This window comes from Amblyomma mixtum, chromosome 5 (genome assembly GCF_055824585.1).
Source record: "Amblyomma mixtum isolate Tamu chromosome 5, ASM5582458v1, whole genome shotgun sequence".
Lineage (NCBI taxonomy): Eukaryota > Metazoa > Arthropoda > Arachnida > Ixodida > Ixodidae > Amblyomma > Amblyomma mixtum.
This window is the reverse complement of record NC_143016.1, coordinates 191,302,897-191,329,117: the sequence shown is the minus strand read 5'-3', so window position 1 is coordinate 191,329,117 and position 26,221 is coordinate 191,302,897. Positions and strand designations below refer to the sequence as shown.

Genomic DNA, 26,221 nt, shown 5'->3' with positions numbered 1-26,221 from the left:
GATGGTTGGAGGAAGCACAGATGGTCCCCCCGGAGTCTGACCGGTTCTGAGGCCGCGAGGCCGTTGACGAACTGGGCGTCCACTGGCCGGGATATCACACATACTTCCGGTGTCCGAAAAACCGCGAAAAACCTTCGACGGCTAGTAGCCGGCAGGTGGGAAAAGCCTTCTAGTGAGCGATGAGGAGCCCCAGGTAGCTACTGACCCCGTGTTAGGTTTTCCTGTCTCCGACGGTCGGAGCCCGTTGCGTATGGTGGGTGGTCGGGCATCCCGTGAGTGGGGCCGCACCATTGGGCAATCTCGATGCTCTCCCTGCCCTGGCCAGGCGGGCCAGAAATGGAGTCGAGATAATTGAAGGATCAGAGCAAAAATCTCGCTGTCCCCATTCCCTTCCCACGTCCCATTTCCCTTTCCGCTACTTCCCAGGGGAGGTCAGGGGAGCCTCCCCGGGCCCGCTCTCTCGGCTGTGGGTCGCTAATGTAGCATTTTCCCTAATATTTTATTTTTCCACCCACGGGTGGTCAAATTACAACTTGCCTACAGGCCTCCTCTTTTATTTTTCAATTGGGTTAAGCCTGTTGTGTGTAAACGGTGCAGGCAGGGGCCTATTATTTTTATTTCCTTTTCGGTTGCCCCAACCTATTCAATGTTGTCAGCCACTGCCCGCAATGCACCTTCAGAGTTCGCAGCTGAGACAGCCCAGACTTATACGCGAGATTGTCACACGGGGCACTCGATGCTTCCTTCGTTGTCCTCGGTGCACTTCCTCAGGGCACGCGCGGTGCTGAGAGGTAGACGTGCCGCCTAGTTTGGGCATGGGGCTTTCTGGCGTTTCTAATCGCGACGCACGCACGAAGGAAAACTCAACTGTCGCAGTTTCGGACTTAGCTTTCAGTAGTATTCACGCGCATATCTTCACACGACAGGACAGTAAGGAAGCAGGCAGAAAATGACGAGCGGAAACTCTTCGAGGGGCAATACTTTGATTTGAGCTAGTTGGTTGTAGCATGACATGTTTACGCAAAAGGCGTACTGGCGCTAAAAAACGAAGACAACACACACAACAGGACAGGACTGGCGCCTGGGACTGGGTAACAGGCGCCAGTCCTGTCCTGTTGTGTGTGTTGTCTTCGTTTTTTAGCGCCAGTACGCCTTTTGCGTAAACATGTCTTCGAGGGGAGTTGTAATGTTAGTGAACTGTCGCTTGAAAAAAAAAAAAAAGCTGGCGACTCTAACGAAGCACTCCGTAGCTGTAGACCGTGATCTGGGGACATAAAGGGCATTAGCAAGCTAAGCTAAACTAACGGATAGAAAATATAGTTTGTTCACGGAAGACAAGCCTTATACGAGAAGCAAAACTGCGCTGAAGTGAGGTGCATAGCAGCAATCCCCACACGAATTCAGGCAGCGGCCCTTTCTTGTTCCACGCTATTGCGACGTCAGTACACAAGCACCGTAGTAATAGCAGTAAAGCAACGTGGCGAGCGCTGCCCGGTAGGCGAAGAGTCTGTCACCCCGCACTTTTACTGGTCCTTCGGTGAGCCAATGACTAGGCCGAAACCGTTGTAGACACGAAATTCAGAATTGAAAGTTATTAGGGGCAAATACACCTTGGCGGTCTTGTCTGGCCTCCTGGGCCCCTATACCTTTCTCTCTCAAGTATGGCTGAATGGTGGGCCTGTTGGTATGGCATTTGAAGAGGATTTTTTTCGCCAGCCAAAAAAGACGTGCACAAAAGGGACAAGGACGTATCTAACAGCGGAATTTTTTTATTGAACACAGGCCACTCGGTAGCAGCCACGCATGCGCCAAGCCAGGAGTAGTAATCTACACAAAGTCACTCAAACCATCAAATTCCTTAGATGTAATCGCTAGAGATGGGGAACTAAAACGCGCAGCAACATGTTTCGCTATCTGGAAGGCCTCAGATATTTCGCGTACTGTTCGTGTTTTTCCATGGCCTAAAATCGAAACGTCCGCGAAAAGTTGGGGTCATTTCATGGGATATCTGCTACAATGCCATCGAAGACTGTTGTCCTCTTCTGCGCCAACTTTGGTTCGGTGCTTGCGCAACCATTCATTCACACAATCACCCTGCTGTCCTATGTAAAATGTTTCATAGGTCAGCGGAATGTTATAGAGTTTCCTTGAGATCAGTTTATAATTTGGACGGGCTACCGCTTGAAAAGGTACAACATACAAATATTTAGGGGTCTATTTTTTAGAGAATCGGACATGGAACCGACACAAAGAATATTTAACCTTAAAGTCATCTAGAAAGAACAGCTATACGTAACTAATGTTCGTCCAATACTCGAGTGTGCTTGTGCGGCATGGGACCCTCAAAGCTCTTATCTTGTGGAAAAACTTGAACGCATCCAAAACCGCGCTGCCAGGTTTGTTTCTGGCAGGTATAACTTCCACAGTCGCATCACATTAGTTAATGAAAACCTTAGGTGGAAACCGCTGGCTCACCGGAGAGTAACCGTAAAACTTTTTCTTCAAATATAATCTGATCTCATGGGAATGAACGAGAGCTTGAACATTCTTCCTCCGCATTTTACCTCTGAACGCCGCGATCATAAGCCGAAAGTTCTTGTAACGCGATGTCGAACTGATGTGTCTCGTAATTTTTTTTCCCTCATACTTCCTCACATTGGAATAGGCTTCCCAAGAGCGTAGAGCAAAGTAAAACGGGTACATATTCGTACTGCTGTGGCACCACGAGGACAGGGACGGAGACAGAGTGACGACAACACAAGTGCTCACTTACCTTACCTTCCTCCTTACCTTACCTTACCTTCCTCGGTGCGATGAAGATAGGCGGAGACGTCAATGTTGTCTTCGTCTGAAACGTGCGGGAGCATTCCGTCGAGTTTTGTCGTGGGATTCCTGCCGTATACAAGCTAGAATGGGGTAGACCTGGTTGTGTCCTGGACGGCAGTGTTATAGGCGAATATCAGGTAGGGCAGAATGGTGTCCCACGTGTTGTGTTCGGCGTCGATGTACATGGAGAACATGTCTGTGATGGTTTTGTTCAGACGCTCTGTGAGTCCGTTGGTTTGCGAATGATAGGCAGTTGTCCTTTGATGGCTTGTTTGAATGTAGTTTAAGATGGCTTCCGTCAGCTCCGCTGTGAACGCCTTTCTTCTGACTGTACTTCGGGGGCGCCATATGGCAGAATTCGTTCGAGGAAAAATTTTGCGACTTCTGTTGCGGTGCTATTAGGCAACCCTTTGCTTCGGTGTAGCGGTCATGTAGTGAGTGGTCACGATGATCCACTTGTTACCTGATGATGAAGTCGGAAAGGGGCCGAGGAGGTCCATCCCTATTTGCTGAAAGGCTTAGTTGGAGGTGGTATGGGGTTCAGGAGTCCGCTGGTCTAATCGGAGGCGTTTTGCTTCGCTGACACTCACGGCATGTTTTCACGTAACGGGAAACGTCGGCAGCTAGCCGCGGCCAATAGTACTTCTCCTGGACGCGATGCAACGTGCGAGCAATCCCAGATGCCCTGCAGTCGGCTTATCATGATATCCCTGCATAATTTCTTGCCTGAGATTTTTGGGCCCGGCAAGAAGATGCACTGTCCTGTTGGGCGCGAAGTTCCTCAGGAGGACATGATTGGGAAAGGCGGAGGACGATAGTTGCGCTTAAACCCTCGGAGAAGCGAAATGGTCTTGCCTTTCAGATAATCAACTAGGCTTTGCAACTCAGGATCTGAGCGCTGCTGCTGCACGAAACTGCTGGCGCTTACCGGTCCTAAGAAAGCGTCGTGGTCTTCCTGTTCCGGTGCTTGCGTCGACGGAGGCTCGCGACAAGCAGTCTGAGTTGGAATGCTTGCGGCCAGATTTGTACACCACAGTTATGTCGAATCCTTGAAGACGCAGGCACCAACGAGCAATGCGGCCGGAGGGATCTTTCAAATTGGCTAGCCAGCACAGAGCATGGCGATCGCTCAGAACCTTGAATGGTCGTCCGTACAGGTCGGGGCGAAATTTCGACGTGGCCCGAATAATGCCGAGACATTCTTTCTCGGTCGTTAAATGGCCTCGGCTTTCGACAGTGAACGGCTAGCGTACGGGATAATTTTCTCCTGTCTACCAATCTTCTGAACGAGGACCGCTCCTAAGCCCACACTGCTTGCATCGGTATGAATATCGGTTTCCGCGTTTTCATTAAAGTGCCTTAGCACAGGAGGAGACTGTAAGCGTCGCTTCAGTTCTTTGAAAGCTTCCACTTGAGGCGTTTCCCATTTAAAAGGCACGCCAGCCTTGGTAAGTTGGATCAAAGGTTCAGCGATGCGCAAAACGTTCTTGACAAATCGCCGGTAATAAGCGCACTGCCCAATAAATCTGCTTATAGCTTTTCAATCAGTAGGCTGTGGAACCTCTGCGATCGCAGCCGTCTTCTGGGGGTCTGGGCGAACTCCATCCTTGCTTACGACGTGCCTAAGGAGCAGCATCTGCTCGTAGGCCAAGTGGCACTTCTCTGGTTTCAGTGTTAGGCCTGAAGACTTGATTGTTTCCAGCACTATCCGTGGCCTTCTGAGGTGGTCATCAAGGCTTGAGGAGAAGACAACAACGTCGTCTAAGTAGTCTAGACAAAGTTGCCACTTCAAGCCTGCGAGAGCTGTATTCATTACTCGCTGGAACGTCGCTGGGGCAGAGCAGAGACCGAATGGGCATCACCTTGAACTCGAAGAGTCGGTCTTGTGTGATGAACGCAGTCTTTTCGCGATCGCTTTCGTCGGCTTCAATTTGCCAGTAGCCGCTCTTAAGGTACATCGATGAGTAGTACTTAGCGTTGCACAGCCGATCCAATGTGTCGTCGTTGCGTGGGAGGGAGTAGACATCCTTCTTCGTATTGCTCTTCAGGCGGCGGTAATCGACGCAAAAGCAGAGGGTGCCGTCTTTTGTTTTGCACTGGGACGACTGGTGCTGCCCAGGGGCTCCTCAATGGCTGGATGACGTCACGAGGCATTTCCTCAACTTGCTTGTGGGTAGCTTGGCTTTCTATCACCGATACGTGGTCGGTGCTTTGGCGCAGTGGTAGGGTGTGTTCGTCTGTGACAATGCGGTGCTTGGCAAGCTGGGTTCGTCGCACATTCGATGCTGATGAGAAGCAATCGCTGTACCTTTGAAGAATGCGTATTTGTTCTTCTCTGCTCCGGGGTAATGCTGAGTTGATATGGCTTTGGTCAGATGATTCTACGTGCTGGTCGGGGAGGGCAAATATTTTTTTTTGTCTGCCAGCTCGCCGTGAAAAGCAATCGTCGTACTTTTATTTAAATACTGGTATTCTTCGGCGAAGTTGGTTAGGAGCACCTCGTCTTGCCCATTTCGGATTTGGGCCACTCCCCTCGCGACGCCCTGTACTCGATCCCTCGATCTAGGAGTATCTGGGTGTTCCCCACGACGACGCCTTCGACAGCTTCGATGTCTCCAGTACCTATGCAGGCGAGGACATTTGATCGCTGCGGCACGCTCAATGCTTCGTCGAGGTCGTTTAAGGCAACGTGATGAGCCGCACTTGTCGCATCAGGTATGGCTTTGTCTATGGAAAGCTTGATCGACTGAGATCGAAGGTCGATGTTCGCCCGATGTTCATTCAGGAAGTCCATTCCGAAAATCACGACTCGCTAGTATTGCTGTAGGACCAGGAAAGATGTAGCATAGGTTCGCCCATGTACTGTAACTCTCGCGGTGCAGTGCCCTGAAGTCGTAATAAGGTTACCACTTGCGGCGCGGATCAGCCGGCCATACCAAGTTGTTACTTTCCTGTGTCGGACAGCAAGTGGCCCGCTTATGACGGAGTAGTCAGCTCCCGTGTCGACCAAGGCAGTAACCGCGTGACCGTCGACCGCGACTTCAAGGCTACTTGTTCGCGTTCTCCACGTTGTCTTCGGTGTCCGACCTCGGCTTGGTCGAGTAGTGAGGCTGCGGTGGGCTTACTTCGACGTTACTTCTCTGGGCAGCGGTAAAAGCTTCAAGTCTGGTCGCGTCGTCGTCACTGTTGTCGTCGTAGTTGAGGCATGGTCTTGCGTTTTCGTCGATGGAGGATCTTTGTTCTTGCGCTTAGAAGCAACCTCACCTCCATACTGCTTTAATTATTTTAACCTTCGGGGGCTGGGTAGCGTCCACGCACGGCGTAGCCTGTGCTAGGAGATACAAAGCGCGGTGACGATGGCGACGGGAAACGTGATAGACGGCAATGAACATTCTTCCCGACGCAAAAACTCCTCGATTTCGGCTGGTCGCTGGCCAGGTCGGGGTCGCAGGGCGTCGTAGGGAACCCTCGGATGCCCATTCTTCTTTATGGGCAGTTCCGGAGAATGTGACCGGCTTCGCCACAGTGGAAGCATAGTGGGCGGCGCTGCTCGGGAGTTCTCTACTCGTCGCATTTCCTCGGCCATGTGCGACGCTCTTTGGACGGGCGGGCTGGGGCGAGAGGGCGGTGGTCCAGCGCAGCTGGCTGAGGGTGATAGGGGCTTGGGTCCCGTCGTCGAGGTGCAGGACGGCGCACTGCTGCGGCATAAGTCATGGCTGGGGGCTCTAGAGGCTGCGTGGTTGTCGGCGTCGCCCCCAAGGCCTGTTCAACATCGTCCCGGGTGAAGTCAGTGAGCGATGTAAGCTGCGGCTGCGTTCCCGTTGGCAGCAACCGTCGGAGCTCTTCTCGCACAACTTGACGTGTAGCCTCCCGCAGATTATCGTTGTTAGCGGTGTCCGGGCAACTTGATCATAAAACGCGCTGCTGGCGGTCATGCTGGGGAGCTCGGGCAGCAAGTTTTTTTATGCGAAGCATATTACTAGAGCTACACTAAAGCCCGTCGAGCGCGGCGGTGGAGCTACCATTGACCTTTAGCGTGACCACGTGACACCACGTGACAACATGACGTCACAGCAGAGGAGAGATGGGCTGCCGGCTCGCGCGGTCGGCCGCGGCGGTGGAGGCTCCACATCAGAGGCGCGGCGGCTGACCACGTGACAACATGACGTCACAGCAGAGGAGAGATGGGCTGCCGGCTCGCGAGGTCGGCCGCGGCGGTGGAGGCTCCACATCAGAGGCGCTGCAGCTGACCACGTGACGCTACAGCAGCGGTATAAAGCTGAGGTTGCCTCGCTCTCCGGGCACTTACGAGGCGGCCAGGTGTTGGGATGCCGCCTAGAAGCAGGGCTGATTTGAACGAGAAGCAAAAGCTTCAGCGTGCCACAGAGACCGATGAAGAGCGGGATGAACGTCTGGTTAAGCGGCGTGCTCAATATGCGGCTCGGCGACAACGTTCTACAACAACATGTATTACCAAGCCTAGCCATCAATATGCTTCGCATCTGACTAGGCTTAACCTTAGCTAAGCCTCAGCCATTTTTTTTCTATGGTGGATGCCTCCTCTACGAATTCCGCGATGGTTTTCGGTGGGTTGCGGAGGGTGCCGGCAAAGAGTTGCTCTTTAAAACCTCGCATAAGCAGCTTTACCCTTTGTCCTTCCTTCATGTTTTCGTCACTCCGGAAGAGACGCTTCATCTCCTCAGTGTACACTGCAACGGTCTCGTTTGGGTGTTGTATGCGAGACTGTAGCAGCTGCTGGGCTCTCTTCTTTCGCACGACGTTTGTGAAAGACTTCAGAATCTGCTCCTTGAAGGTTTCCCAGTTCGTAAGGCTAGCTTCCTCATTCTGAAACCAGATTCCTGTTGGTCCGTCCAAGGCGAAGAAGACGTACCTTAATTTAGTGGCATCGTCCCAGTTGTTGAAGATAGCCACACGGTCGAACTGTTCGAGCCATTCTTCGGGGTCGACGCCAGGCGAAGCGTCGAAGGTTGGTGGCACCCGGGGCTGCTGCAGAATGATTGGAGTCGACGTCTGGGGCAAGCTCATGGTGGACGTGGCTGTTTACTTTCGCTTCGGGTAGGGTCAGGTAGAGTCCAGAATTCAGGTGCGTCCCCTAGCAGACGTCGGCTTGCGCGGTGGACTGGACTCAGGTCCTCCGCTGAATGGCTCAAAGGGCTGGCGTCACGGCTCGCAGGGAGTGTCCGGAACATGGAAGGCTACCCAGCACTTCCACCAGATGTCACGTTGTAGTGACGGCAGTCCAGCAGTCAGGAAGACAGCAACAAAGGCTTTCAAACGAAGCATTCTTCTGCCTCTATAGTTTTTTAGTATGGACGAGTATTCCCTGAGTGCTGGCGCGAGTTCCGCGGGCTCGTCGGATGCTCGGAAAGTAATGTATCCTCAAGTTATCCTGTCGGCCTCTTGGTTCCCTGCCACCCCCGTGTGCGCCGGTACCCACACAATTTAGTGTGGGATCTTGTCGTTTTGTTCTTCCTGGTTTTTAATTCTGTCGCTCGCTGCGAGAAGTATACGGAGCCTGTGACGACCTATCCTGCCATTCATGTAATTTCGGCAGGTTGTCTGAGAGTCCGTGAGTATTGTTAGTGACCGCCCGGTTCTATAGCCCTCTGCCACCGCTAGAGCAACGGCTACTTCCTCGGACTCTGCAGCTGTGCAGCCTCGGAGACACGCGCTGGTCATTTCGCGTAAAGACGAACCGACCACCGCCACCGCCGCTACAGCGATTTTGGTATCTCCTCCTCTCCGGGACGCGTCTGCATACACGGTCGTGGCTTGAGGAGCGTATGTTTTCTCGATGAATTCGGTCCTCGCTTCTCTTCTGCCTCGATGGAGGTTGGGATCCATGTTTTTTGGTATTGGCGCTACCTTGAGGGTCTTGCGAAGCTCGTCGGGGAACGTTGCCGTCCTCGTCATTTCTCGCATCTGCTCGCGGTATCCGAGCCTCCGCAGGAGTGCTCTTCCAGTCGTTGTCTGCAACAGCCTGAGTTTTTGCGACTCAAGCTGCGCCTCTCGTAGCTGCTCAAAGGTGTTATTTAATCCCAGGGCCATGAGTTTTTCTGTAGACGTGTTGCGCGGAAGTCGGAGCGCTGTCTTATACGTTTTGCGTAAATCTCTCAGCAGAGATTAAGCTGTAACTTGGAGACAATTACAAACAGGCTCTTTCCCAAACCTACACATACTAAACAAAATGCACCCTACGATATACGTGGACAAATGTCCCTGGTGCGACGAAAAACCTACTCTCTATCACATCACATGGGCCTGCCAAAACATAGACGTGGTCCCTAAGATACAAAACCCGAGTGCGGAGCAACGGGAGACTCTGCTGTCCAGCGACCGCTGTGAAGACCAACAAGGTCTGGTACAGCGAGCTGAACGGGCGGCAGTGGCCAGCGGAGCCCTGGACTGAGGGCAACCGACCGCTGATTGGAGGCGGACGACTTCGACAGAGGAGACTCCTGGGGATAGAATCAAGGAGAAAACATCTCTGAAGATGCCCCCAAACCGCAGGAAAAAGGACTAGAGTAAAATAAAGTTTTCCCTTCCTTCCTTCAAACGCAGCTCTTTATTTGGGCTGACTTGCGCCCGTAAAAGAACTAAGCAGCATGGCAGTGGCATAAGCAACCAACGTTCTCGTCAGTCGTCGAACTATGAATGGCCGCCGCTCACTGCATCGCTCAATTAAAATCCTGCAATGTGTTAGCGGGCGCCATTTTGACGTGTTTTCTATTTGTTTCTGCGAGGACCGTCCGTCCCTTTTCTTTTTTTTTTCGAGCGACGTGGTGCGTGTCTTACACCCCCGTGCGAGAGTCGGTGGGCGGCAGCTGCGGCGGTGCGCGCTGTCCCCCAAGCAGTGTTCCCGTTTCGGAGGGGCGGTCGAGGCTCGGACGCTGGACCGCTCCCACTCCCCGGCGTTTCTTGGAAGAGAGGCGCTCGCACGTGTTCGTCTTTTCTCTGTGTGTTTACGTGTTTTCTGAGCGTATTTGTGTGTTTGTAACTGTGAGAGTGTCAACTTTGATACAGAGCAGATGCCCTTTGTGGGGCCCAGAAGAAGAGCGGAAAACGAGCGAGACGGGTTTTTTCAGTGCGGTAGTGTGTGTCCGAGCGTGTGCGCGTGCGGTTCGTTGAGCGGAACGTTGTTCTTAGTGTGTGTATAAGTAGGCTTTGTACATTGTGTATATATTAAACGTGCATATTGTTAAGTGCAATTTATAGTCCGTCTTTCTATCTACATATATAAATATTCCTTCATTGTATATTAGTTAGCCGAATAAGCTAACATACTTGAGAAGTGGGATTCTTCAACCTGCGCGGCATATCCACCTGCACGGCATTCTTCAATCTGCGCGGCATTATCCACCTGCACGGCATTCTTCAACCGTCACGGGATCTTCAACCGTCAAGCCAACCTATGCAGGCGTGAAGAACGACGAGATCGATACCCCCAAACTCGACGAGCGACGATGCTCCACGGAACAGCGGGACGTGAGTGTGCGAACTAAGCGAATTACCCGGAGCGGACTGATCACGTTCGTCGCCGAAATTGAACAATTTTGGCTAGTGAACGAAATTTCTGTTTCAAGAATAACTGTGCAGACATTTCAATGTGTACCTAATTTTGTCGAACTGCCCAGTGTTTAACTTGACGAGATACAATTGTGCGTAATCTTGCTTGTTACTTTGTGTTTTGCGTCTTTATGTTCGTTGTTGTTTTAAGTTTAATTCTACTCGAGCTAGTGCAAATCGCCTCATTTTGTTTGTGTGCTTAACGTGTGCTTGAGAGCTTTCTGTTGATCGAATCAGTGTGTGACGGATGTGAATTGCTGATTGTTGAACTGTAGTAAAAGGAGAGATATGGCTGAAGGAGAGAGTGCGCCTTCTATGGCAGATTTGTTAAAGATGGTGAATGAGAAGAATGACATTATCAATGAGCTTCTGCAGAAATTAAGCATACCACCTCAGCCAACCGTCTCGACATTTCAGATAATGCCCGACATGAGCAAATCAATCAAAGACTTCTCCGCAGACAGAGACTCAGAATTGGCCAGCGATTGGCTCGAAAGTCTAAATGGGACGGCGACTCTACACAATTGGCCTCCGGAATTTAAGCTCGAGACAGCTAAATCACATCTGTTTGGACCGGCATTAGACTGGTACCGAAGCCGTCGTGCGCGCATCAAGTCATGGAAGGAGTTCGAAGACCTCTTCCGCCGGACCTTCGTAAGCCAGTCGAGCGCGGCGGATCGATACCAGCGAATGAAGGAACGCGGGCAACAAAGAAATGAGAGCACGAGCGCGTATTTTCACGCTAAAGTACGTTTGTGCGCCGAGGCCCACCTGGACTTCAGTGAAACGCGTGAGCAGGTGTTGATTGGCCTGAGGTCGAGTCAGCGGTGCTCCATGCTCATGGGGCGCACACACGACGATGAGGACGACCTCATTCATGACATCCAAGATTATGAGAGAGTGGAAAAACAGAGACAGGAGCGACGCGTACATGAGATGGGGTTTGAGACGGGCGGCACACATCCCAAGCGTGTTGCAAGGCAAGGATACCCCGAAGTTCCAAAAGGGCCTACGATGAGGGACACGAGACCGCCCCTCCGGAATGACAAGGGAGAGCCCAAGTGTTACAACTGCAGCGGATTTGGGCACATTTCCAGGGATTGTCCTGAGCCGAAGCGCGAGGTAGCATGCTTACGCTGTGGGCAGACCGGGCACACCCAGAGGCACTGCGGGCAACAGATTACCGTAGTTGAGGAGCCCAGTACTGCACGGCGAGGGCTCCTGCTAAAACATGTGACAGTCAATGGGAAGGTGAAATTAATTGGGATGGTGGACACCGGCAGTTCAAGCTGCATAATGCGTGCTTCCGCTGCTGCCCGCTGTGGCGTCGAACTCAGGGCCGAGAAAAAACCGCTTTACGGGTTTGGAAACACACACACCCCGGCTGCGCGCACCATTGGGACCTGCAACGCAGACTTTGAAGTAGATGGCGTCGTCGCGAGAGCTGCCCCTGTTCTTATCGTCGCGGACGAGGCGCTATCCATTGATGTGATTATAGGAAGGACCTTCACAGAACTTCCGCATGTCACGTATGGGAGCGCGGATGGCTGCTTTCGTTTTTGGCACAGGAATCAATGCCCATTCACCCACCTCGAGCCAGCTCCAGCAGAGCGGCTGCGGCTCGTGACTTCGGAAGACGCCCAGCTTGAGGGTGAATCCGTCAACTGGGTTACCCTCACTACACACAGCGACCTGACGGGACCAGTTGTTGTAAGCAGTTTGGGGCAGGACGTGCTTGTCGATATGGTAGGCGGTGAAGTCACGCTGCCACTCTGTCCGATCGACCGCGGGAGAGCGGTTATCAAGAAAGGACACCTTTTTGGGCGCGCGGTGCCGGTTGACATAGCCGAAGCGGATCGAGGGTCCCCGAGCGATGTGGAATTAGAGGAAGGGAAGGAAAAGAGCGATGAAGTGCGTTTTGTTTCAGAGAGACGACCAATTCTTGAGCATGAGGTTGACGTCGGAGACGGCGTCACCGCAGAGCTGGTGAAGCTGCTCAACGACTATCGAGACTGTTTTGCGATGAGCCTCGAGGAGCTGGGATGCACAGACGTGCTCGAGATGGACATCCAGGAGGTCCCGGGAAGTTCGTCGGTGGCAGTGCGTCCCTACAAGACGAACTTGGAAGAGAGAGACACAATGAGAAAAATCGTCCAGGAATGGAAGCAGCAAGGCATAGTGAGTGAGACCCATTCTCCGTACGCGAGTCCGGCAATTCTGGTCAAGAAAAAGAACGGAGAAAAACGGCTCGTGGTCGACTACCGCAGGCTAAACGCACAGACGGTTAAGGAGAAATATCCCTTGCCAAGTATAGACGACCAGCTCGAGAGACTGTCGGGAGCCAAACTGTACGCCGTGTTGGACCTCGCACATGGCTATTTGCAAGTGCCACTCTCCGAGAGTGCAAAGGCGAAGACTGCCTTCATAACTCCTGACGAAACAGGGCAGTTTGAGCGCATGATATTCGGGCTCACCAACGCTCCGGCGGTTTTCCAGCGCCTCATGAACAGAGTTTTGGGCGCACTCAAGGGAAACGTAGCAATGTGCTACCTCGACGACGTTCTGATTCCCGCCGAGAACTGGGAAGACCTGATCATCAGATTGAGGAGGGTGCTAGAGGCTCTTAGAGGCGCAAACCTGACCCTGCGTCTATCGAAGTGCGCATTTGGAAGGGAAAGCGTCGATTTCTTGGGCTTTCGCCTGAAAGGAGGAGAAGTTCACCCCGGAGAAAACAAGGTGCGAGCGATCTCAGAGTTTCCCGTTCCGACAAATGTTCATGAAGTGAGAAGCTTCTTAGGGCTGACGGGCTTCTTTAGAAGATTTATTCACAGGTACGCGCTCATCGCTGAGCCCCTGACACGGCTAATAAAAAAGCACGCGGAATTCGACTGGGGAGAAGAGCAAGATGAGTGTTTCTCAATGCTGAAGCGTTTACTTACAACTGACCCAGTTCTTGCCCTGTACGACCCGAGTGCAGAAACAGAGCTTCACACGGATGCCAGCTCAAAGGGACTCGCAGCCATGATTTTGCAGCGAAGGGAAGGTGAGGATAAATGGCGGCTTGTGTATTGCGTGAGTAAGAAGACGACCGAGGCTGAAAGCAATTACCACTCATCAAAACTGGAGCTGATGGCCATTGTGTGGGCTGTCGACAGACTGCGGTCCCTCCTATTGGGAATACATTTCACCGTCGTGACAGACTGCCAGGCTCTCGTGTACCTGAACGCGCAACGCACGCAGAAGCCACAAATTGCCCGCTGGTACGACCTAATTCAGGAATTTGATTTTTCTGTGAAACACCGACCGGGAACGCAGATGACGCATGTGGATTCCCTCAGCCGAAACCCTCTGGAACCTGCCGAAGACACCTTGGGTGCAATAATGGATGACAAGCTGGAGGTATTTGCGGTTGGGACATTCGACGACCAGATACTGACTATCCAGAGAGGTGACAAGGAGCTGAGAGAAATAATCAAGATTTTAGAGAAACCGAAACAGGAACGCACGAAGGAAGAGACTGCAAGGGTTGACGGCTACGCACTCGACAACGCTAAACTTGTGAGAATCGACCGTGGAAGCCTAGTTGGCAGGTTCGTCGTGCCAAAGTCGATGAGGAAGGCAGTCGTTGTGAGGTGCCACGACCTGCAGGGACATTTTTCAACTGACAGAACGGTTGCAAAAATCAAGGAAAACTTTTGGTTCCCTAGGATGCACCGATATGTGCGAAGGCATATCGCTCAGTGTTTTGAATGCATTTACAACAAAGTGCCAGGAGGAAGGAGACCAGGACTTCTTCACCCCATCCCGCCCGGAAGGCGACCGTTCGAGGTCTTGCATATGGACCATCTGGGGCCTTTCGTGAGGAGTAAGAGGAAAAATCAATTTTTCTTGGTTGTCGTCGACAACCTGACCAAATTTGTGAAGATATTCGCCACACGAGACACGTCTGTGAAACATGTTCTTCGCGCTTTCGAAGAACTAATATATGAGAGGGGACTACCGGCGACGGTGATAACAGACCGTGGGAGTTGCTTCACATCAAAGGAGTTTGAAAAGTTTTGCAACGAGAGGACAATAAAACACGTTCTGAACTCCACTCGCCATCCCCAGGCAAACGGACAAGTGGAAAGGGTTAACCGCACTGTGTTGCCAGTCATCACAACATTGATTAGAGATGCTGACCATCGTGACTGGGATGAACGGATAACGCAAGCAGAGAGCTTCATGAACAATGCTGTAAACAAATCCACGAACAAAACGCCGTTCGAGCTACTGCATGGCTACAGGCCAGACTTCTACGCTGCAGCCTTGCAACAGTTAAACGCAACCACAGATCCGCGTGAAGACCCAAACGAACTTCGGGCTAACGCTAGAGCTCGGATTTTGAACGAGCAGCAGCAGAGCAAGCAAGCTTACGACCGCCGTCACTTCCCCGCAAAGCTCTATGAAGTGGGAGAGGTGGTTTTTATGAAAAGAGCGCCTCAGCAAACAGGAAAACCGACGAAAACACAAGTGAGATACCGAGGACCGCTTGTTATAACTGAAGTCCTGCCGTCGGACACCTATCGAATTGTTGACTTGGAAAGACGAGGCAAGAAACAATTTGCGACGACTGCGCACGTGTCGCAGCTGAAGGGATGGCCGATGACAGACAGCGGCACCAGAGATGACGACGACAGTACTTCAGACGAGGAAGATGAAGATAACGCGTGCGATGACGCGGGAGAGACCTGCTTGAGTGCTCGACCGCAGAGAACGCGACGACCTCCCGAAAGGTTTCAGCCAAACTAAGGAACAAAAAAAAAGAGAGAAAAAACTACCTGAACGAGGCAGGAAGTCGCATTTAACCAATGTTTCGTCTTTTTGTGCATCTAAATGAGTGTTGCTTATTACCGTGTCAACAAAAAAGTGTTTGATGTCTGTCCACATACGTGCATTGCAGTTTATGAAAATTGTACCCCCTGTGCTTGTTTGAGTGCTTTTGAATTTCTTCTTCTTCTTTTGCGTGTGCTTCCGTTTAACGAGGGCGTCAAACAAGTCAGGATGCCCGAGTGTTAGCGGGCGCCATTTTGACGTGTTTTCTATTTGTTTCTGCGAGGACCGTCCGTCCCTTTTTTTTTTTTCGAGCGACGTGGTGCGTGTCTTACACCCCCGTGCGAGAGTCGGTGGGCGGCAGCTGCGGCGGTGCGCGCTGTGCCCCGAAGCAGTGTTCCCGTTTCGGAGGGGCGGTCGAGGCTCGGACGCTGGACCGCTCCCACTCCCCGGCGTTTCTTGGAAGAGAGGCGCTCGCACGTGTTCGTCTTTTCTCTGTGTGTTTACGTGTTTTCTGAGCGTATTTGTGTGTTTGTAACTGTGAGAGTGTCAACTTTGATACAGAGCAGATGCCCTTTGTGGGGCCCAGAAGAAGAGCGGAAAACGAGCGAGACGGGTTTTTTCAGTGCGGTAGTGTGTGTCCGAGCGTGTGCGCGTGCGGTTCGTTGAGCGGAACGTTGTTCTTAGTGTGTGTATAAGTAGGCTTTGTACATTGTGTATATATTAAACGTGCATATTGCTAAGTGCAATTTATAGTCCGTCTTTCTATCTACATATATAAATATTCCTTCATTGTATATTAGTTAGCCGAATAAGCTAACAAATGAAGCTTCGAGATGATAGGCAAAAATCAACTACAGTAAGTTGGAAAAATGGTTGTGATCAATTGAGATTAATCCGGTCGCTTCTCGCGTCACGGACAAAAATGAGAACGCCCCGTTCCTGCGGCCTTGAGCGTGAACGAACGGACATTAGAATGATACGTGGCATTATGTTATCACAGAAAATTTAGGTTTATGTAATCTAGTAGGAAGAAAACAGAAGACTGGCAAATGATCACTAATGACATTTATCAGCACACCAGACACAGCTTTAGGAAGTAATACGATTGTGACGCTAATGTTTAGGAAAGTAGAAGTAGATGCAGTTACTCTTATGGGTAAAGTTATATTATTAGAGCTTGCGTAAGTATGAATAATACTATTTAGTTCACGTGTGATATTGTCATCAGACATCAGGTTTGTGTTGACATCCCCCACAAGGGCAAACGGAAGCCTGGTGGATGTTGGGAATTCGCAAATATTTTGTAAGAACCGGATAAATTGTAGTCTGTAACCAGGAGGTGGCCTGCATACCGTAGCAACCATAGTATGGGGCAAAGCTATGACCAATGGTTCAACATTTGCAGTCATAATCGAACACTCTTCTATGGCCCTTTATCGATAGAAATTTTTGACATAAATTGCAACACCACCGCCCCTGCCACTGGACCTAACAAGACTATTATAATTGTAACCAGGAAGCGAAACGTGACCGTTATTAGTGGTGAACCAAATGTCTGTAAACAAGGTGGCATGAAATTTTACTTTGAAAGATTCAAAGAGCACGTTGATGCAGTCGCTCTTATTTTTCATAATACGAACATTGAGATGATATGCAGAAAGTCTAGCTCTCCCTGCGCAATAGGTTATGTTAAAACTTCCTTTGTCATAATAATGACTGGTTAGTGAAAAATGCATGAGGAAAAAAACAGCAACAGTTTTACCATCAGCAAAACACACCTTAAGCAGTCATCTTGTCTAAATAAGTCAGATCTCGGGTCATTAGAACATCATCCGTGTCATACTTGCGCGCAAGCGCTTTTCACTCGGAGGTCGAGACAAACTTAAAGCCAACTTGCTTTTTCATGAAAAAGCAGCCATGACAAACTTCTTGTTAGTCTGAGCGAGGTGCTCATTAACAAACATGCCATCTTTTTTATGGGAACCGAGTTTGTCATTTGTAATTATGTTTTTCCTGGCCTTAGAAAGAAAAGCATGTCGCTTTCCCCTTCTTACAAATAGAACTACGATATTGGTCTCATCGGACTTCTGAGTAGGAACCCTGTGACACGTATCACTATCGTCCTCAAAGAAAGGCTCGTCGATTAGCCCAACAATTTGCATCAAGTTCCCGCGTCTGTATCGCTTTTGCGGTCTTGGACGGCATTGCGGCGTAACCAGTAACTTTATCCGACCACAGCACAGGTATACGTGCAGCATTTCAGAATTTCGCTAGCCCGCGCTTCGTCGTACCTCTTTCTTGAATCCAAGCGCTGTTTTTCTCTGATATGGGATATGAACGTTATAAACTTTTTCTGCTTGCCTCTCCTCGTCTTATGAAGTCAATAAAAATTGAAAAGGCTGCAGATTTGTGCTCGAAGTTCTTGTGCTGCGTACCTGATTTTTTTGTGTGTCTTTTTTTCTTTCAGCCATGGGTCCCCCAGATGAAAGTAAGACTGTTTCGTTAATTGCTCATTTCACTTTTCTGTGACCGCTCACTAAAACTCAGCAGTGCTTGTCAGAACAAATGCTTCAAGGAAGTCATTGAACACACTCGGCGCTGCTCGACGTTCAACATGCTCGAAAGGCGTCGTTGCCTTCTTCAAGGGGACAAGACTAAGCTGCAGCGCAGTACTTGCGCAGGTTATAGCCCAATGATGGCTGATAAGGTTTTTAGCGTGCGTTTAGCAGCCACACGTCAGGGCTATCGCTGAAAATTAACGGTGTTCAGTTCAGCTGGAACATGTTATTATTGGAAGGGGTGACTGTACATGTTTGTGCCGCTTTGCCAGCGTCCATCTTCCGTGGTTCTGCGCAGCACCACAACGACACATTATTATGAGTCATTGGGCATCCAAAGTATAGAAGGTAAAGCGATAATTCGCACGGCTACCTGCTATCGTCATCACGAGTCACCTTATCTCAAAAGCGGCTAAAGTGCGTTCAACTGACCTTTGCCGGCCACCCAGTGCTTTAACACGTGAAAAATGTAGATGTTTTTGTTCATTCAGTTCAGTTGAGTACACTTTATTTCCTTTAAGTGCACGCAGGGGTATTGCGGTATTACATAACGGGCGGAAAAGTACAGAAAATTCATACAGTGGTTGCCATGTCAGTTGAGCATCATATTGCAATAAGGCATTTGCCTGGGCTAGTGGTACGTGGTTGAAACTGAAGCCACAGCACTCGAAGGACGGAACTAAGAAACAAATACAGCGCTGTGTTTGTCTCTTTCTTAGCCCCGTCCATCATGTGCTATGCCTTCAGTTTCAGCATGATATATGATTTATTACGGCTTTCACGGACTAGTGATCATGGAGAACTGATAGTAGTTATGATAAGGGAAAACCCGTTCCAAATACTCTAACCGAACAGATAGTCTTTCAGTGTTCCAAGAGCAAGCCTCACGTTGGGCTGCCAGATATGGGGGGTTTTAAATGGGCAGATAAATACGTTTTCTCCTTTAACCGCGGCTGACACAGTTCAAAACCACGCGGACCCCACCCCGTGGTCGCGTACGCTACCCAGCGCACGCCGACCACGGCGGGCCTTGCTCTGAGGAAACAAGGAACGACACTCTGGCTGACACAAACAAGACATTTATTGCTACAACATCAATAACGCCAGCTAGCAACAAAATACGCTGAGGAATCGAGGTCATCCGACTCACCTGAATGGTTACGAGCGAATGTTCGCCCATGGTAGCAGAGGGAAACTCCGAGGCCGCACAGGACGAGATGCGGGGGAACGTTCCTCCCCACGAGGCTTCTTGCCAGCCGGCGAAGAGCGGAGCCTCGCGCCGAAAGTCAGCGCGCTTCCCAGGTCCCCAGCCGAAGAGATCCCCCCCCCCCCCCCTACCACCCCCCCTGCGCAGCAATCGCGCCATCCGTGACGCTGCGACGCCCGCCCCTCCAGTGTTAGTTAAAGTAACTAATCACGCTGAGGAGGGTGCATCGCAGAGAAGCTAACTAAAGGGGACGAGTTGAGAGTGCACTGCGGAGAAACGAACCAAGGGGCCGAGTAAAGAGCGTGGCCACAAGGTCGAGATGCTGATGTAGAGTGATTACATTGTTTCGTGGTATATAATTTTTGTGGCTCCTGCAAACTAGAACATTAAAGAGCGCGTTTTTTGTTAAGAAGAGACATGTGGGCTGGTTGGTGCAGTGTCATATGAATAAACAGCGCTAAAGACGAGGACGAAGAGCAAACAGGACGAACGCTGACTCGCACTAACGTTTATTGAGGAAAACAATATATCAAAGCCAAGCAGCACCAAAAGCACACAATCATTAAAAAAAACATTATGACAACCCTCTACGCATGCCCTGTTCAAGAAATCTAACCTCATTACCTGTTAAAGCAATGGAAGGGTCACTGACACATTCTTCCCCTAACCTCGTGTTATGTCTGGCCTTAATGATTTCCCGGTTGATCTTCGCCGAGTGGGAATTAAACTAACTGTGTGTGGTAGAAAAGGATGGCAGCCGTTACACCCGTTATTATGCGTAACCAGATTTAACCCCTTACCAATTCCTAGTGGTCTCTCGTGTTCCCGTAACCGAATTGATACATCTGCCAGTTTTACCCATAGTTGCGAATCAGCGCACGTCTTGTTTGCTCTTGGTCCTCGTTTTAAGCGCTATTTATTCATTATGTTTTTTGTTCCCAGCGTATGTTTGCTTGTACATTGCATGCCCACCCTGCAAATGTCTTCGAAAAGATCGCAGTATCAATAAATAAATGGATAAATAAAACAAATAAATAAATACTGAAAGGCGAGAAAAGATTATTAGTCACCGCGCTTAGTCTCGTTAGATAGTACGTACGGCTTTTTGTACCACGGTTTCTGTAGTTCTTCCTTTCCTGCTTTTTAATTGGTGGCAAAACAGAAGCAGCGACCTTAGATGTTTACGTCCCGCTAAGCTGCAGACCGCTAGGCCTCTGAGCCTGTCCTTTCTACAGGCTGGCTGCAGTTAAGAGCTGATTGCACCACCTTGTTTTAGCACCATTTTTGGCATTATAGGTGCGTAACCTGGGCCTTTGGGCGTAAAAACGATTCAGTTGTCTGGTGGGTGAGCTTTCTGGGGTTTTAAATTGGTGAGAAAAATACGTTCTCCCCGCTTAACCGCGGCTGACCCCGTTGAAAACCACGTTGACCCCACCCCGTGGTCACGAGTGCTACCGAGCGCTCGCCGACCACGGCAAGCCTTGCTCTGCGGGAATAAAGGAACGACACACTGGCTGGCACAAACGAGGCATTTATTGCTATAACAACAATAACGCCAGCTAGCAACAAAATACACTGAGGAATCGAGGATGTCTGACTCACCAGCACGGTTACGAGCGAACGTTCGCCCACGCTAGGGCAAAGGAAGACTCCGAGGCCGGATGGGACGGGTTTTCGGGAACATGTTCCCACAACGAGGTCGCCCACCGGCGAAGAGCGGAGTCGCACGCGACATGTCCGCGTGCTTTCCCGATCTCGAGCAGAAGAGAACCGTCCCTCCCCCGCGCGCGCGCAGCAAAACGCTATCCGTGGCGCTGGTGTCGCTGCGACGCGAGCGCACTCCCCTGTTAGTTAAAGTAACACAACTGAGAAGAGTGCGCTGCGGGTGAGCTAACCACAGTTAGGGTGCATTGCGGGAAAGCGAAACACGGGGGGGGGGGGGGGGCGAGTGCATCCGCACGGCTTATAGGAGTCGTGAGTCAAAGTGAGCCTGGGAGAGTCATCAGTTTAAATGTACAAGTGAGCCTGAATGAGTGAGCACAGATGAGTCGTGAATCGAAATCAGTAATTTCAGATGAGTCGCGAGTCGAAATGAGTTTTCCAAAGTGAGTCATGATTCGACATGAGTGATTCCAGGTGAGTCGTGAGTCGAAATGAATGAGCACAGGTCAGTGGTGAGTCCAGATCAGTCGTGAGTTGAAACGAGTGAGTGAGTGAGACGTGCGTCGCTATAGGCTATTGACCTCGAATGCCTCGTTAGTCTGAGAGAACGCAAGCCAATTGTGAGCCCAAATGAGTTTGAGTTCATGAGTTCGATTGAGCGCTGTATTCTATGAGTGTGAGTTTGAGCTCATAGGTCGACCCAGCTTTTCTGAGGGAGCCTCAGTGAGCATTACTGACTTTGCCGAGGCATGCTAACAACACAAGCATGCGCACAGGATGCCACAGCTAGATAGACAATCGAATACCCCAAAGCCACAGGAGGTAATTCTGCGGCCTTTGTTGCCACACATGATAAGCTGACGTCCTCCGCTTCATTTGTGCACACGAACATTATTTTGTCAAATCCTCACGCAGAGTATGTAGAGATACTTGTTGTATGTGGTTATGCCAGACGGTAATACTGCGTTAGGTCGAAAAGGACCACGAATGCGAACATTGCGCCACCTATCAGCAGCCATTTTCCTAAAATGTCACAGGAAGTACTGGTAAAAATACCGACAAAAAGACTCCGTGCGTAATGAAATGCACATAGTCTTGGGGGCTAACGGCATTCCTAAGTGAATAACCAGTCGCAAGTTGTGCTTGCTTCGTCTGTCCTCCTTTTGTGCTGCGTGTATTGCCCATCTTTTTTCAGAACTCCAGTCGGCGGCGCATCGTTCCTCCTTGTTTCTTGTCTGATATACCATCACGTCTCATGACTCTTCAGTGATGAGAACACGTGTCGATCCTTACCTCGACTGGCTCATGCCGACAGTTATTCGACCTTCCAAGCCAGTGGACGTACCTGTGATTCTTGTGATCTGTGGGATTCTGTGGTTTTAGGGCACGTACACCACATAGCATTCGCGTACATCTCGCAGATAATATTTCTGTAGCTGTCCAATGCCAAGAACCTTGGGTTTTATTAACGTGCACAATACCGCGTAAGGCGTCTTCACAGCTCACCAAACAATGTCAAACAAAAAATAGCGCAGTGTCAGAACTGGGACAAGCAAGGGCACACACGAGCGCCAACACACGAACCAACATGCCCAAACTGCCACCTTCACAGCTGGCCCAAATTGAACTATTGTAGTCAGCAAAACTATCGGTGGTGGTCAAGCCAGGATCAATATTTGCTATGTGGCGCATAATTTTCTTTTGAAGGACACTGATTTTGTTTATGTTGGTTTGTGCCACTGAAACACCACGAAAGGAAGAAGTAACAGAATGGTGTGACCAGCGCACACAGCGGAAGCGAGCTGAGCAAGGACAGGGGAAAAAAATCGTAGCGCGTTCCTGACGAAGTTTCGTTCGGATAATGTAGCCTTTTGCTTCAGTTTTCACCTAATATCACACATGATCATTCACTCGGGTGACATAAAACTGGGCTGGACGAAAGTAGCACGCTTTTTTGGAGGATTGTTTAACGCCCGCGCTCACGAGCTGCCCTTTCTACATATTGCGTCGCGAAAAGTGCTGCATTACTCCACAAGCCTCACAAATCGGCACCCGTGACGCGAGGAGAAAAATCGTTACTCGATCCCTTTGACAATTTCACATACGCGGCGTCCAAGTGAGTGCGATACGGGTTTCCCCCGCGTGCAGGCAAGTACTATCTCATTCAGAGACGATTTAAACGAAGAAACAGCGCGACGAAACACGGACACATGAAGAAACTACACGCGCTGTTTCTTCGTTTAAATGCATTACCAACTAGCCCGGAACCTTGCTTTTCTCATTCAGAGGAGGCCTCAAACTGCCTGGAAGCATGAGGTGATGGGTTTTGCATCATGTTCACGAAACAGCGCAGCAACACAGTGCCAAAAAAGAGAGGGGAAGAGTGTTACTCTCGGTTTTCTTGCCTCGGCTCGCATCTTTGGCATTGTGCCGTTGGGCTGTTTCGTAAACTGCCCGCCCGATCGAAAATGCCCATTCGTTGCATAGGTGGCGCGTTGTAGGCTTTGCCTAAAAAAATGGCTGAGGCTTAGCTAAGGTTAAGCCTAGTCAGATGCGAAGCATATTGATGGCTAGGCTTGGTAATACATGGCTTTCCTTGGTTGACGTTCATCCCGCTCTTCATCGGTCTCTGTGGCACGCTGAAGCTTTCGCTTCTCGTTCAAATCAGCCCTACTTCTAGGCGGCATCCCAACACCTGGCCGCCTCGTAAGTGCCCGGAGAGCGAGGCAAACTCAGCTTCATACCGCTGCTGTAGCGTCACGTGGTCAGCTGCAGCGCCTCTGATGTGGAGCCTCCACCGCCGCGGCCGACCGCTCGAGCCGGCAGCCCATCTCTCCTCTGCTGTGACGTCATGTTGTCACGTGGTGTCACGTGGTCACGCTAAAGGTCAATGGTAGCTCCACCGCCGCGCTCGACGGGCTGTAGTGTAGCTCTAGTAATATGCTTCGCATAAAAAATGTACGCTTTCCTCGGTCGCTAAGGGTCAGAGGGTCCCTGCGACGCGCATAACGCAATAGACTACCCGCAGCAGCCGTGGCCCTCAATCCCGGTCGGCACGACGCGGCGCTGGTGGCCTCGTCCCTGCGTGCCTACCCGGGCGTGCTGGTGTGCGGCACCAGCGGAGTGGGCAGCGCACGACTGGCGGACGCCATCACGCGCCTCTGCTCGCACGCCGTGTTCACGGGGGAGCTGGCGCTGGACCTGGACGCGCGCGGACGCCAGTACCTGTACGCGCAGGGTAATGTCACTCCCAGCCTGTCCACCCTTCGGGGCCGTCTGCTATTCATGCAGCGAAGGTTGCTCAGGAGGCTGCACACTCCCCGTCTCCACACTGAACAGCAGTGCGAGGACATACTGCACTCAAATGGCTTTCGACAACTTTTTAACATGACCTCCAAAGTGAGAGTAATCGCCAAGACAGAATAAATAATATTAATACCACTAAATATTACTAATATACTACTAAACAATCGCACGAGAAATACACTGGTATGTAAAATGTCATTTTCGCAGAAAAGGCAAATATAGACTAAGAATATAGCCACTTTCACAAAAAACCTGTGCCATGTATACTTTTCAAATTCAAATAAAGAAAAAGTAATAATGTACGCTAACACTTGAATGTAGAGGCGATGTTTGTTCTTCTTAAATGCTTGTGCTGAGGCACTTTCTCTAACGATGGTCATAGCCATACCTTATTTATCCCAAAAATATAGTATTAATGTTTGAGTTGGGTAGTGTGTAGGAATCTTAACTTTGTTATAAGCATTCTGCCACAGGTTATACAGGTGTTCTTTACGAACGTATCTTTCTAGGAACAATGCCATCTCATACAATATGTATGAGCCATTGCTAATTTTTCGTGCAACTTACTTCTGACAGTCAGGAACAGATGGTTCTAAAATACTGGTTCTAAGTGTGCTAATCGCAGGGCGTTTTATATTCAGCGAAAAATCTTTTTCTGTCAAAAAAGAAGGTTCTTTAAATGCGACATCCCGTGCCAAACGCACTAGAGTTTGTGCTAGACCCTGTCCAGTTTCTTATGCAAAAGTAAAACTTTTGTTTACGTCAGTTTTTTCACAGTGAAAATAAAATAAACGCGATGCAAACAACCAGGACCTAAAAGACACACAAAAAGGCCCAGCGCCACTTGCAACGTAGTTTATTTCTGAACAAGAGAGCCTTTTTGTGTGAAAACCGAGCCGTACCCGAACAGCCTTATGTAATACCCCCCAGGGGCCTTTAAGGGTCAAATAAATGATGATGATGATGATCTATCGCCATCTCCTGGCATTAGCGCTGACACATTCGATCGGACTAGCAAACACAACTACCTAAGCGAACGTAGGGAGCAATACACTGAGCAAGTTTTTGCCTGGATATTTCGGAGCAACACGAACAAATAAGGACAAAAGAGCTAACTACACAGCACCAAAAAAAAAAGAACACGCACGGCCAAGGCTTCGTTTTATGGGGTTTAACGTCCCAAAGCGACTCACACTATGGGCGCCGTAGTGGAGAGTTGCGGATAATCTCCACCTCCCGGAGTTCTTTGACATGCATTTACATCTACACGGGTCTGTAGTATTCCGCCTTCATCGAAATGCGACCGCGGGCGCAATCGAACCCGAGTGCATTACAGGCAAGCAGCCATAACCACTCAAACAACGCGGCGGCTTTTGCGGTTGCCCTCTCTGATTACTGATTCTTACCGGTGATTTTTTCTGGGTCACACTTCTCCATTTTTTCCCATGGTGTAGCGTTCTTAGCTCCTTTGTTTTGTTTTGTTTTTGTTCCTCCTGGATGGCGAGGCTCAACAAAAATTAGGCAGTGACTTAGCTGTGGTTAAGCCTGGATATACAAGCGAAAAGGTTCAATTACACTTGGTTTGACGTCATGGCTGTCGCAGTTTGGGCACAATGCACTGGCAGCACCACGACAACGGTGTAGGTGTTTGGCCGTCCACACACTGACTGTACGGAGGCGCAGGAGGAGACGCTAATCGGTGCGGTTAAAAATCAGGGGGCACTTTGGCTCTCTAAAGTGCTGCAAGGCGAAAGCGTATCCTGGGGCACGGTTTTTTTTTCACTGTTCATATTTTTTCTGCATATTATTTTTGTTTCTTTTCATATTTCTGTTCTTTTTATTATTTTATTTTTGTATTTTCTTTTTTCGTTTAATTTTTATTTTCGGTGCTTTCCTTATTTTTAATTTCTTTATATTTTATTTTTGATTTTATTTTTATATTTCTTTTCTTCTTGTTATTGTTTTTAATCTTCCTTTGCTTACTTTTGTTTTTATTTTTTGTTCTTATTTTTACTCTTTCATTCCTTATATTTTATTTATGAAGCCCATGAATTCATTACAATCGCCTTTATTCATGCTCAAACCGCCTACCACTCCGCCTTCGTGGCGGAGTGGTAGCGTCTCCGCTTCAAATGCCGAATGGCCCTGGTTCGTTTCCCAGCCACGACGCAGTTTATTTTTCTGTTAGTAGTGACGAGCTGGCGGCGACTGCTGCTGCCACTTGCGCCGTGCGTGACGTCACTCGGTTTCGCCCTTGTGC

General features: G+C 50.0%; 1 protein-coding gene across 1 annotated transcript in view; it reads left to right on the top strand.

Moving 5' to 3' along the window:
* The window catches only part of LOC149345261 (uncharacterized), a 209,935-nt gene that overhangs the window by 82,556 nt on the left and 101,158 nt on the right, over positions 1-26,221 (top strand). Inside the window, exons 8-9 of the mRNA XM_089542740.1 lie at positions 17,696-17,716; positions 23,687-23,893. Of these exons, the coding sequence (XP_089398866.1) occupies positions 17,696-17,716; positions 23,687-23,893 (228 nt within the window). The remainder of the gene's footprint in view (positions 1-17,695; positions 17,717-23,686; positions 23,894-26,221) is intronic.